This window comes from Sipha flava, unplaced genomic scaffold (assembly GCF_003268045.1).
Source record: "Sipha flava isolate LNK unplaced genomic scaffold, YSA_version1 229_pilon_pilon, whole genome shotgun sequence".
Taxonomy (NCBI): Eukaryota; Metazoa; Arthropoda; class Insecta; order Hemiptera; family Aphididae; genus Sipha; species Sipha flava.
Window position 1 is genome coordinate 614,390 of NW_020272866.1, and position 14,954 is coordinate 629,343.

At 27.8% G+C, this 14,954-nt stretch overlaps 1 protein-coding gene across 3 annotated transcripts; it reads right to left on the reverse strand.

The window, feature by feature from the left end:
* Positions 1-200: 200 nt before the first annotated feature.
* Positions 201-5,006, reverse strand: LOC112683565 (helicase POLQ-like). Of its 3 annotated transcripts, XM_025554647.1 has the most exons (15): positions 4,906-5,006; positions 4,508-4,690; positions 4,269-4,447; positions 3,924-4,206; positions 3,659-3,861; positions 3,455-3,603; positions 3,253-3,380; positions 3,061-3,173; positions 2,004-2,144; positions 1,431-1,886; positions 1,270-1,365; positions 917-1,090; positions 722-850; positions 508-642; positions 201-414 (listed from the first exon to the last, which is right to left on the reverse strand). In XM_025554647.1, the coding sequence occupies exons 2-15, from the start codon at positions 4,680-4,682 to the stop codon at positions 307-309; spliced, it is 2,469 nt and encodes an 822-aa protein (XP_025410432.1). In that variant the 5' UTR covers positions 4,683-4,690; positions 4,906-5,006; the 3' UTR covers positions 201-306. The 3 variants fall into 3 exon arrangements, with proteins under 3 accessions (XP_025410432.1, XP_025410431.1, XP_025410433.1); XM_025554646.1 differs by lacking the exon at positions 4,906-5,006 and having other exon boundaries at positions 4,508-4,853; XM_025554648.1 differs by lacking the exons at positions 917-1,090; positions 4,906-5,006 and having other exon boundaries at positions 4,508-4,853.
* Positions 5,007-14,954: the final 9,948 nt, after the last annotated feature.

Consider the following 14,954-nt stretch of genomic DNA (forward strand, 5'->3'; position numbering starts at 1 on the left):
TAATTAATACCATAACATATAATAAATCATTACATTTAAGACTATTTTTATTGTATATTATATTAATACAAAATCTCAAATACAATTATAATAATTTAAAGTACATAATATAAAATATAAAGCATTAGTTAATCAATACTAATTAAATAAAAAGCATAAAATAAATTAACATTTTTGAGACAATTTATATTATTTCTACTATAAATAATCAAAACAACTTTTCACAAATTTTTATTTAATCAGTCTAATTAAGTTACCACAAGAAACTAAATTTTATATGGATTAGATATGTACCTAGCATGTATTTCAAAACCATAATATATTTTCTTTATCTTTTGAAATTGATTGGTTAAGATCAGCCCTTAAACTTTCAGCTAATTCTTCAAGTGCTTCTGCTTTTGATAATAACATTAGCTATATAATAGGATAATATATATTAAAAATGATATATTATAAAAAAAATATCTAAAATGTTAAATCCATTAGTAAGATTAAAAATGTATTTACTTTAGCAGATGCAATCATTTCACGAGCTACTTTTATTGACAAATGACTAATATCATTGCATAATTTTTTTTTATTAGCTTTAGCTACATCATTCAATGTTTTATAGCCTGCTTTATAGAGTTGAGTTGCTCTACCCTATTATACGAAAAATTAGATTTTATAATATATAATTAATAACTGTCAAATTATAAATAATTTTACATTATATACTTACAAATCTTACTGAAGGTAAACTCATTAAAGATTCAAGATCTGATGAATATCCTAAAACTCCAATATTTAGTTTAGGAATAATATTTTGGAATAACATTGGAAAATGATCCAACTTCTTATCTTGTAATGCCTAAAAGTTTAAGCAAATATGTCTTAAATTCTACAGTTAAATATTTTATTTCAGCTAAAAATGTACTTCTGTAAATCTTAATATTGACGAAGCATGAGATGCAGTTCTAGATAAAAAAGAATGTATTGTTCCCCTAGACAAATTATATGTTTTGGAGACTGTCCAAATAGATTCTTTATTCCACAAATCATTCAAAATCAAACTCATGATAAACTTATTCCAAATTATTTCTGAAATATTCTAATCAATGCAATATGAAAAAATAAAAATATTTTGATAGTATAAATAAATTATCCATTGTTAATTTTTGAGCATAATTCAAATTCCAGCATTAACAAAAATATTTAAAATATAATTGATTGAATATACTATCACAGAATCAATAATATTCTGTGGTACTATTTAATAATATATCTTACTTTGATTTTTCCATAGCTAATAAACTGTGATATGCATAACTCATTTATCCCCAATCGGTTAGCCAATGCTTGCTGGTCCCCTTTTAAGTTCGTCATCTATGAAAAAGAATGAATACATCAAAAGATTATATTACATCTGTAACATTATGTGATATATTTACTATTTCCAAAACATATTGACGTTCTAATGTAATACACTCTGTATATGGAACAGCTAAATATAATAAATGAAGTTTGTTTATTAATAATAATGCACTTGATGCTTCTATCAATTCTGTGTACAACTTTTGGGCTTCTAATATATCCAAATTGGCAGCAACTGCTGCATTTGCAATTGGTGTTAATTTTAATGTACGTTCTACTGGCTTATTGAATGCATTTAGTGATCTCAATTTGTCTAAACACGATTCTATTAAATCAGATGCAACTGTACATTCATCATTGTATTTCTCAGCTTGTTTTATAAAAAGTGTGCATTTCATCAGGTTTACTAATTGTTCTTGACTAGATGTACATCCTGTACTAATAGAACTTAATATCATCGAATAAACTATGTTTTCTTCAGTGCCAAGACAGCTATCAATATGTTCAACACCATTTTCAAGTAATATTTTAATCTAAAATAATATCGAAAAATATTAATTTTGTTTATATATTTTTTTTTTCAAAAATCATAAGTTAACAATAAAAATAAAATAAATAATTCATTTATAATCGAGTTATTTGCAATTAACCTTTTCTTTATCATTTTCTTGACACAATAATACACTGTCGCCACTTTCTGTCAACCCTGCTCTACCAGCACGTCCTACCATTTGTCTGTAAGTACTTTGTTTCATAAAATCTCGTCCCACAAATGGAGATGTTATTATTACCTAATATTAAATTAATGTATTAAAAAAAAATGTATACATGCTCCATATATTTATTAATGTCAAATTAAATTATAATTTATTATTATTATTAAGTTTGGTTGAAAACTCAGTAAAACTGATAATAATATAATAGTAATTATAATAATAATAATAAAAAAAGAACAAAAAAATGTTTTCCAGAGAAATAAATTATAATAATATGCTACTTTAAGTTATTAATTATTTTTTAATAATGGTATTATCATATCTAAAATGTTTTTAGCAAATTATTATTGCTTAACCAAAATCAAAACCACCAAAGTTTTAAAAGTTTACATTCATGATACATATGTAATAAACGTTTGATGGATTAGAAGTATAGAAGTATTAACTATTTTGTTTTTTAATGTCAAGAAGGAAACATTCAAGCATAAGTTTAATTTTTAATTATTAGTATAAAAATAGAAATATGCTTAGTCTGGAGTGTTATTATATTTGTAAAATACGACCAGTTTTTAATTAAAAATTCATTGTCAGGTAAATACAAAATCAATAAATATCGAACTTTACAAATATAATAATACTCCTGGCTAAGCATTTATTTATTAATACATTCATTTTTGAGTAATAACCATTTAATAATTTTTAATTTTAATTTAATTTTTTATTATTTAATTATTAGTGCAATAGTGAACTTGATTTACTGACAGTATATGTCAACTGATTTCATGTTATGAAAAATTGGCTAATTACTTTATATTTTTTTATATAAAATTCAAAACATAAATCAAATTCATAAAATGTTGGTTCGTGTTCTAAATACTGTCAAGGTAAATAGACTTGTAAAAGTGACCAACGTAATTACATATTATGTAAGTAGCATATTAAATAAATATCAGAATTTATAGTTCTAAAAATATATTTCATTTCATTTTACTCTTTGAGCTGGAAGATTAACACCAGCTGCTAATGTAGATGTACAACAAATACATTTGATAATACCACCAAGAAAAGCTTCTTCTAACAGTTTTCTTTCAGCATTTGTTAACCCTAGATATGTGAAATTTAACTATAAATATCATAATTATAATATTAATATTATTATAGACTTAAGTAAAAAAGTACTAACCTGAATTATGATAAGCAACACCAAAGAGGATACTTCTGGTTAACAGTGGACATACTTTTCCATCACCTTCTTCTTTAAGAGCTTTATATAATTCTTCTTTTTCTTTAAGTTGAACACATGCTTCTTCTCTATTTATGTTAATAAATAAATAATTATTATCAATAACAACAGAAAAATAAAGGTATTCTTTTTTAGTATTTACTTTCCAATACTTTTATAAATAATTTTAGCAATACTTTGACAACTGCTCTTAGTAGGACAAAATACTAAGCAGCTACCGTTAGGTAATATTTCACGCACAAGAAGCCCTATACCACTTGGGTCTAATCGCTTCATGTCACTTGTATAAATCTAAGTAAAATGAATAATTTAATTTAATTGGAAAAATATTCAGAGTAAATCTTACGTCAAAATTCAACTTTCTATCAAGTTTGATTTTCATAGAGCCATCAACATCTTTATTTATCACAAATATATCCTGATTGATTTTAACACTTTCTTTTAATTGAACTGGTCTAAAATCTTTTGTATAAACATAGGCATTTAAAAAGTTACCAATTTCATTCATGTTTCCAATTGTAGCAGACATACCAATTATCTGAATATTATCTATGGATTAATGGGCTCTAGTATTATAATATAATAATATAACATAAAGATACTTAACTTACAATTAGAATAGAGAACTTTAGTAAGTGTTGTTTCTAATAAAGCTCCTCTCTTTTGCTCACCAAGAAGATGCAATTCATCAACTACAATCATACCAACACTTCTTCCACCTAATTGTCCATTATCAGCCAGCATACAATCAACTAATCCAGCTCCCCTTTCAAGTGTACATACGTAAAGTGTCGATTTACGTTTACGTTGAATTGGAGGATGCTTGCCTTTGCCTCCAACATATTCTTCAACATTGAATTCTAAATTGAGACCAAATGGACATAAAGACTGTACCTGTGATCAATTAATTTTTATTTTATTATGCACATAAATAATCCTAGCATCAAAATGTTAACCTTTTCTTGAACTAGAGCTACATATGGCAAAATAAATAAAACATTACGTTCAGATATTAAAAGTTCTTTTAGCATAAGAATTTCAGCTACTAATGTCTTTCCACCACTTGTAGGCAAAGCATAAATCAAATTTGTTCGGTTTTTAACAGCTTCTAAGTTTAAACATTCAATTTGCCAATCTATATCAAAATTTTATCATTTAATTAAGCACATTAGATTCCATATAATCATGTACATACCATAAAGTTGTGTAATTTTTTTGTGTTTCTTAAACATATGTTTTACTTTAGATGGTAAGCCAAAGAAATCATTGTCATTATCCATATTAGAACGCTTTGAAAAGTTTCCATAAAATGTTGTTTCTAACTGGCGTTTTTGTTTTATAACATTTGACGTTAAGTTAGTGCTCTTCATCTTCAATTCTTAAAATATATAAGAATAAGAACAATCTTTATTTTATATCAGTTTTTAAAATATTAGTAAAATCAGAAAATAACGTAGAATAACAAGTTTTTTAATGATAATTGAAAACTTGATTTCAAACAATTGGTTTATTAATGAATAGTTACAAAATGAAACTTGAAAAATTGTAATTGTGGTTACTATTCATAAAATAGGTTAAATTAGGACTAATAACCTGTTCAATTTAAGTGAATTGAATTACATAAGTAAAACATCGAATTGTACTCAAAATTTTAACTTTTAACGGTTATAAAATTATTTGAAGTTATTATCAGTTATTGTTCTAAATATTATTACCTACTGCGCCTTATCAACTGAGTATTTTGTACACAGGATAGAATCTCGATTTAAACTATAGAGTAACATAGTTACGTTACTTAATGGTTTAAAATAAGCTACTACAATATATTGAAATTATATTTAATTAGGGTTGCCATAAATTTATAAGGCGAAACCGGGACAAAACAAACACATCTTGAGTAATATACTTTTTATATATAAGTTTCAATAAATCAAGAGGACCAGTGGCGTATACAAGGAGGGATTTGAGAGTCAGATCCCCCTAGGCCTTTTTTTAAATGTTACAAATTAATGTTCTTAATGTGAAAGTTTTAGAAACGTAAAAATAAATAATGATTTGTTTGCAAATGATTTCATCCCCATACAAAAGTTATGTATATGCCACTGAAGAGGACCATTAATGGCCGGCAATATAATATTCAAAAATATTTTTGTGAAATAAAATATATTATATATTTATATGTGTAATTTACAAATTTAATTTTTTTTATATAGTTAATCAATTACTATAAAAGTGTACTTTGAGATAAAATGGTCGAAATTATAAATTAAACAATATTATATTTCCCCTAAACGTCTAAGCCGGGACATACCTATGGACGACCTGAAAACATTTTTCGGGACATTGGGACACAAAGTCCAAAACCGGTGACGATCCCGGTTTTCCGGGACGTATGGCAACTCTATATATATATATATATATATAAACAAATATTACATTACATAGGTATTTATTCAAATAATATATTTTTATTTTATTACACATTAAATGCATGCATAACCATAGCCGTATACACCTATACGCACTGGATCATTTAGATGTTATGTATATGACAAATCAGTTTTATTAAAAATAATGATATATTATTTTTGTTTAAATTATTATATTTCTTACTTATACTGTTTATGTAGTTTTCCAAAAGATACTATACTCCGTGACAAATGGATTATAAACTTAAATATAAACTATATATTTACACCAATTGTACATACAAGAATTTGTAATAATCATTTTGACGATAATAATTTTATTAAGACTGACCAACTAAGGCGTCTGAAACCAGATGCTATATCAACGAACATGATGAGTATTCGTTGTTCGTTATTGTCATGTAATATAAAGATATTAAAGAAGTTGACCCAGGAGCAAACTGGAGAGAAATAGCAGAAAATAGAATAAATTAGAGTGAAATTTGTTTTGCGGGATGGTCTTAAAGGCCGGAAAAACCCCAAAAAAAAAAACCTATATCTATTTATTTATTTTTATTACATATGTATTGATATATTATTTTTTATTCTGTGTAATAGATTTCCAAAGTTCTTCAAATGAAAATGTATGCGATCCATCTACCTCCAATAAGCAATTATTAGATATGTAAAATTATATCTGTGATGGTACTTTAGTTGAGGAAACGATTATAAATGCAGACAAAAATGAAACTCCTACCAAGTAATTTAATTTTAAGAAATACAATTATAAATTATTGATTTATTATCAATTATATTATTATTTTAGTAAACGTAAGTATTATTGTTATAATGGAGATTTCTCAGAAGAAGACTTGGAAACCCCTAGAAAAAGAAAACTATTTTTGAACACACTTACTAAAATGTTATATGAGAAAAATTAGAAAATAAGACTTCTTGAACAAAAAAATCGAAGATTGGAATTAAAAATCAGTAGTTTGAATACATTAGTTGATGAACTTAAAAAAGAATGTTAATCAAATTCTAGTTATTCTCATATTTTAAAGTTAATTAATAATTTACTTACAATTTTATCTAACAAAATAAATAAAAGTGAAAAATTCATAATAAAAAAATAATTTTACAGAAAAAAATGCACTCTAGTAATACTACTATAGTGTAATATACATTATATGGACAATTTTTAACTGTGTGTTTCACTGACATATACTTGCTGTATACTTGAGGCTGGCTTCTTAGTATAGTTTTTTAATATGAATTTATATTTTAAATGATGTTTAATTATTAATTATTTAACGTTTCTGCATTAATTACGAAGCAAATATATTAATTATGTATTGCATCTTTAAATATATAAGTTTTAAAATAGCTATGCATTGTTATGCATGTAATTATGGTTTTATGATAAATTATTGAGGTATAATATTTATTTATTAAAATTCACAATGTTTTTCTACAGAATATTGGCACTGAAGAGAAAAAATAACTACTTATGAGGCAATTACAGATATCAACTGGGAAATCTATCTGTCCAATCCTTAGAAAATTTGCAATGACCCTTCATTTTTATTCGCCTTCTGCATACGGCTATGTTCTAACAATATTAAGTAAAGCTCTACCGAATGTGAGTACTATTAGCAAAAGCGTGCACACGGGGTAGTCAGGGTAGGTACTTGACTATTCTGTGAAACTTCCCACCCTCACCAAAATATTCAATATGATCACAATAATAAATAAACATATTATTTTCAACCACTTCGAAACATTAGTTAACGTTTAAAAAAATGTAAGAATACTGGAGAAATATAGTTATTAAGTTAAATGAAGTTACGAATGCAAATTTTTTGTTAATATTAAATGATAATGTGTTATGTTTGACTACCCTGCCAGTTATGTCTGCACACGCTTATGACTATTAGGAAATGGTATTCAAAATTAGATGGTTTGCCTGGTATGACCAAAGAATCTTTTCAAGCAATTTCATTAAAAGGGAAGGAAATGAAAGAAAATGGTAAACAATTTTATGGTTGTTTAGTAATGGATGAAATGAGTATTAAACAACATATTCGATGGACTGGCACTCGACATCAGGGGTATATTGATTTTGGGTTAGGTGTAGGGTTGTCACATTTGGCTAGGGTCTTGTCGGGACGTTATAGAAATTTTAGGATGGAGTGTATAAAAATACTCAATTTTGAAAGAAAAATTAGAGTTCTTTATTTTAGAAAAATTATTTGTATATTTATTAAGGTTATATAAAAAAAAATATTTTTAATTTATTGCAGATGTACTTGGATGGCTATACTTTTCAGAAGATTTTGCTTTCCAACAGTTCTTTTTCCCCTTTAACATATTTGTAGAATTCTGTACAAGTCATATTATAATTATTTTGACACTGTAAAATTGACTCCACAGTCTCTGGGAGCAGGCGATTTCGTTCATCAGTCCACTGGGTCGACATTAACGAAAAAACTATTTCCACTATAGTATTGTGTGCAGGGATTGCAAACAAATACTCGCATAATTTCAACAATTGAAATTTCTTTCATGATTTTCAGTTTCTTTAAAAAAAATTATTCATTTTTCTTCCACCGAATTGATCGACTTCCATTATTCCGAAGCAAGTTTAATTTCTAAAAAGTTCTTAAGATACATATATTGCTCAAAGAGATTGTCGCTTAAAGTTTCCACGCCATTATTATTGAGATATAAAATAGTGTTTTCAATTTTTTCCCATTTCGGGGTTTCAGATAGCGTCATCCAGTCAAACACATCATACTTATCAAATGAAACGGACCACTTTTTCAGATATTCAGAAGCTGCGTTAAAAAATGATAGTGTTTCTTCTTTAAATTTTGAAATCAAAATTATAGTTTCAGGTGTAGGATTCTCATTTTTAAGTTTCTGAATTTTCATTTTGATTTGCATGCCAATAAATTTGGTAGATTTCCTTTCAATTAGGGTGTTTTGTGTTTCGTATAATATTTTTCTAATTTCAATAACTGACACTTTGTTCTTTTAAACGCTTTTTATGTTTTTTTTTTAAACAAATTCAAGTTGGAATGCAGAAACAGGAAATAAATTTCACTAATCGGACTTTTAAAAAAATATAAAATAATTTTAGGTACTCTTTCTTCAGAGTCAAAAAAGTTTTTGAGCGGTGTCCAAAGTTTCAAAATTCTTTCAACCGCGGGCATTAATGACAGCCATCTTGTTCGTGAGTGTGATAAAAGAGTTTGATAATTAATATCAACAAATGAACAGAACTCTTTCAGTTTCTCCGTCCTAACCGTGTATATTGCAAAATAATTAAATATTTTAAGAACGATAACTTCGACATCTACTGATAATATTCCAGAAGCGCTTGATATAGTATTGTGCAGAATATGGGCTGGACATCCAATACCTTTTATAGGTCTTCCCAAGTCTTCTTGTATTTTATGAAAAACATTGCATTGACCACGTCGTTGAAGCCCTCCGAAGTTGGTATTGGTGTTGTCCCCACAAAAAGCAATTAGCTTATCCAATGGTATCTGCAATTGTCTTAAAGTGTCGATACAATATTTGGAGATGGTTTCCGACGTTTCATTTTTTAAAGAATCAAACTTCAATAGCTTATGTTGGATACCATCTTGTTCAGTAAAATATTGAATAATCAAAGGAAACATTTTTTCAGCTTTGTGGTTGGATGCATCAGTGCCTATTCCGTGATATGAAACTTCTTGCAATTTTTTTTTATTTCTGACATTGAATTTGGTGCCAGAATATTTTTAACAATTGCTGTAGCCTTCGTCCTGGCTGTGAATTGTTTTGCTGTGACTTTAGAGTCGGAATACATTATGGCATTCAGTTTTACGATACAATCAAGTGAACTGAAAGACTGATGATGTTTTACAACTTTATAAGCTGTTGTTAGTTCTGCTGCCGTAATTAGAACTCTTTTTAGGTATCTTGTTTAATCATAAATTTGGATATTGGCGACGATGTCGATACAACACCGAATTTTTTTTTGTGATTAGTCGTAGAAATGTGGTGCTTTACGTCAGCTTTATTTCCGTGAGTAACTGATAAAAAACAATTACAAATAACACAAAGCGCTTCTTCATCCGTACGCCTTTTTTTTATAAAACTCCACTCTTTCGCATATTCATCCAAAATATGGCACTTTCTCTTTTTCGCCGCAGACATTTTCAAAAACAAACGTAATGATATTAAAAAGTACGCACTTTCCGAAATAAAAAATCGTACCGTACGCCGTCGAGTAAATAAAGTGACTGACAATTTTCGACTTATGCCGTGTGCTGTGTCCTACATAATTTGGAAATACCATGAATCCAATAATCGCTGTACGGCCCAGCCGATACGATTCTTAGAACGAACAAGAGTGTGCGACTTAAACAAGCGATACCTAACGATTATTATATTATCGATATGACCGATTTAATTGAATTTTAATTGCATACGTTTAGTTGTACAAGAACATGTAACAAGTTTAAAAACAAAATTTTTTGTTTTCGATCATGTTCATGTATGATATGAATATGTCATGCATATTTATATGCAATAATGCGAAATTTGCAATGCACAGTCTCAATCGGGACATTTTGGTCTTTTGTTGGGACGTCGGGACCGAGAGCTCAATATCGGTGACAGTTCCCATATATCGGGACGGATGGCAACCCTCGTTGTGTAGTAAATCAGAAGAAATGGATAACTTACCTTATGACAAAAGATGCTTTTGTCATAATAGTCGTTGGCATGAACACTAGCTGGAAGGTACCAATCGCCTATTACCTTATAAATGGAATTAACACTGAGGAAAAAGCTAATATTATACTTAACTGTTTTCGAGAACTTGACACTACGGGGATTATTATTAAAAAATTGACTTTTGATGGTGCAGCCAATAATCTCTTAATGGCGTCTAAATTAGGAGCAAATTTACAATACTCGGAGTTAAAACTATATTTTTTACATACAAATAGAAATGATAAAATGCACATAATAATTGATTCATGTCATATAGTTAAACTCTTAAGAAATTGTCTTGGAGACTGGAAGATATTGTATATCATGAACGGAGAAACTATTAAATGGAGTTACTTTAAAAATCTTGTTAATCTTCAGAACGAAAGTACATACAAGTACTATATGCTGCTACACAATTGAAAAATCGCCATATATATTATTTTAAAGAAAAAATGAAAGTTAGACTCGCTGTGCAGACATTTAGTATTAGTGTAGCTAATGCAATTTAATTTTGTATGAACTATTTGAAACTAGACAATTTTCAAGGTGCTGACGCGACAATTGAATTCTGACTACGTATTAATAATATTTTTGATATACTCAACCCAAGAAACTTTTTGAGCAAGGGTACATATAATAAATCAATTAACAAAAGGACAAAAACTGAAATTTATCAATATATTGAAGAATTAATTGATTACTTAACTGGGATTCAATGTAATGAAAATTTACCAAAATGTGGTCAGCAGTTAATATTAAATTCTTAAAGGAGGTTTCTAGGACTAATTATTTGTTTGACCAGTCTTAAAAGTTTAGTATTGGAGCTAATTGATACAGAATATCTTAGCTTCATTTTAACATATAAATTCAATCAGGACCATATAGAAATGCTATTTTCAGTTATTCGAGCCAAGGGAGGATTTAAAAATAACCCTACCGTCTCCCAATTCGAAGTAGCTTACAAATCTATAGTCGTACATTCAGAAATAAAATCATCATCCAGTGTGAACTGTATGGCATTAGACGATACTATAATACTTAGAGTATCTAGGAGCAACATTAAAGTCAAAGATACACAATCAAAGTTATTAGATTTATTGTGTGTTGCTGGGACAGAAAATTTATAAAACAATAATTTATTGCCTGTTTATCAGCATAGCAATTTTATCAATGATGTTATAATTTATATTTGTAGTTCGAAAAATAAAGAAAACAATTACATGTGATACATGTGTTGTATTGATCAACATAATCTAAACTTTTGGATCCGAAAAATCGAGGTGGACTAATCAAACCTAGTCATGATGTTGTTCAAATTTGTAAAATTGCAGAGTGCACTATCAGATATTTTCAAGCAATTGACAAAAGCAATTTTATTAATAAAATAACATTGGAAGCCATGAAAAATATAAATATCGAGAAATATTTCACTAATCTTTCATTACATATAATTGATCAAGAACCATTAAATAATCATGTACTTCAACTCATAAAAATAACTATAAATATTTATTGTAAATTATGTTTGCATCATATTAACTCTAGTACTAATGATATTGATTATAAAATACGTTCTTATTATACTAAATTAATTGTATTTAAACATCAATAATTATTAAATTATTATTATTATTATTATTAAATGTAATTATCTTAAAGTGTATTAAATTATAAATCTGTTATATACCTACCTGTTGTTTCTTTTTATTGTAATATAAACTGAAAAGTAATGATATCCATTTATATTTCTGACTTAATTGTTCAAAACCTTTCTATGAATGTAAAGTGTGTTAAGTGTGTTTCCAACAAACAATAATAGTCAAATAATAACTGAAAAGCTGTTAAAAAAAACCATTTTGTGTTTTAGTACCCTGATATTGACACACAAACTAAATATATATTTTTAAAGTGTATTCGGAGATTGCGCCATAAAACACGAAATAAAAACACGAAAAATTTGCATATAATACGTTTATTAACTAATTATTTTTTTCATAGACATATAACAGGATTATAATATATCTATTTGATTTTTTTTTTCTGATACATTAGTATATAATTATTTTTTTAAATAATATGATACGGATTTTAAAATAAAATCTATTTATTTCCTCTTGTTTGTATTTTTAATTTCATTAATAATATAATTTTTCGAATTACTTATAAAAAAGATAAACATCTTAAACTGTGGCACGATTTCCGAGCTACTATTTTTTTTTCATGAAAAAATCGCACATTGTCTGTCTCTCTCACACACATGTTGGCTTCAACGTATTACATGTAGAACGGCCATCAATTCCTGGTCTATTCTATTATACGTCTATGTCAATTCTACGGATGGAAAAAGTGTCATGCAGAACCACAGTTTAAGATATAGGTATAAGATATATAATTTATTATATTATTATTATTTATATCTTAAACCGTGTGTGGAACAAAATATTATTGGAAAAAAGTACCTACTTTGGAACAAATATTTTGTGAAACAAAAATCCATTGGAAGAAAAAGATTTAGAATAAAAGCATATTGGAACAAATGTATCATGGAACAAAAAGTTAAAGGTTAGTTCACTTAGGAATAACAATATTGTGGAACAAAATATAATGATCTGTTAACTTCGATGCAGAAATGTTTTTCGAACAGTTCAAAATTTTTGAAAAATTTATTAACAAAATGACGACTGGCATTGTCAAAAAATAGAAAATAAATGGATATATATTTTTAAAATATTCACTGATAACAATCATACATTTTTTGAGATTTTAAAAGTTGTTGAATTTAGTTTTGTTTAGCCGGGTTTAAATGCAGTTGAAACAGTACATGGACAAATTCAAGAAAATAACTTGTTATAAAAACGGTAGAAGCTTCTCTTATTATAAAAACGTGCTTCAATAAAACATCTTTTTTTTGGGAAACACATTTATTAAAACAAGTTCATGGATCCAGTGGCGTATTTTGAGATTTTTTTTGGGGGGTGTCCTGACTCCTGGCAATACTTTATCTCAACAAATATTAACATAGTTTCATCACGAATTTATACCTGATTATAATACATCTTAATACCTTACATAAATGGTAATTTTTTAGTAAAAAATCTTAGGATATCTACTTAAATTTTTAATTATTGAGCAAAAAATAAAATCGTTGTAGGTACTTCGAGTATACTGTACACTGTACACAGTATATACTTTATATCGTCGGCCTTTGCTATAGTAGTTAGTTGACAATAACTTGTATTCGAAGAAAGATAATAAGGCGATAACCAATAATACGGCTCACCCGACATCACGGAACGGTAATACAATTCTAAGAATTACGTAGTTCACGGTTTACTGCGAAAGTTCAAATAATATTTTGATAATGAATAGTACCTATTTTCTGGTATAAGATGAAATATACATTAATCAATTTTCAAAGCAGTTTTAAAAAATTTCGTCATTCGTCAACAATATTTTGCAATACTTCAGTAATAAATAGAACTACAAAAAAATTGGGGGGGGGGTTTAACTCCCAGGACACCACCCCTAAATACGCCACTGCATGGATCAGTCAAATATGTAGTAAAATCAACAGAAGATGACTCTGGACTCCGAAAGTTCCGAAGACTAAGACTAAGAATATGAATTATTATTATTATTATTATTATATTGCTTCTATACATAATTAATTAATATATATATATACTAGCTGACCCGACAAACGTTTTGTCATAAAGGTAAATTATTTCTAGAGAATATTTTGTTAGAAAAAAATAACTTATTTAATATAAGTGTGTAAGGATGTGGTATATAAATGGAAGATATATGGAGTACTGTGCAGTGGCGTATTTACGGGGAGGGATATGGGGGATAGATCCCTCCCCTTGACCTTTTTTTTTATATATAGGTAGTTAAGTTGTCTCATTTCTATATTTCTCAAGTATGTTATTACTTATAAGTATGTGTGCTCTACAACTCTCAAATAGCAACTGCTGGTGTTCCCAAAGGCAGTGACATATGTCTATATAGCTCCCATCTATTCATTGTCTTTACCAGTGACCTACCTCTAAACAAAAACACACTACTCGGTACGTTCGCGGATGACACTGTTATTCTTGCTACTGACAATGATCCCATCCAAGCTGCCCAAAAAATTCAAAACCACCTAACTGCGGTAAACACCTGGTTTCACGACTGGAAAATTCAAGTTAATCCATCAAAATCCTCTTAAATTACTTTCACACTTCAATCCTTAGAATGTCCCGCAACCTTTATCGGCAATGCACAAATTCCATCTTCTACACAAACTAATTATTTGGGTTTAATTCTTGACAAACCCCTTACAGGGGGTCCACACTTAAAAAACAAGCGTAAAGCTCTCAATTCAAGACTCCACCTTCTCAGACCCTTACTTCGTCAACAACCAATTTATGACCTTATGGGTGTATTATTAATTATTATATATTTCATCCCCCTCTAGCGAAATTC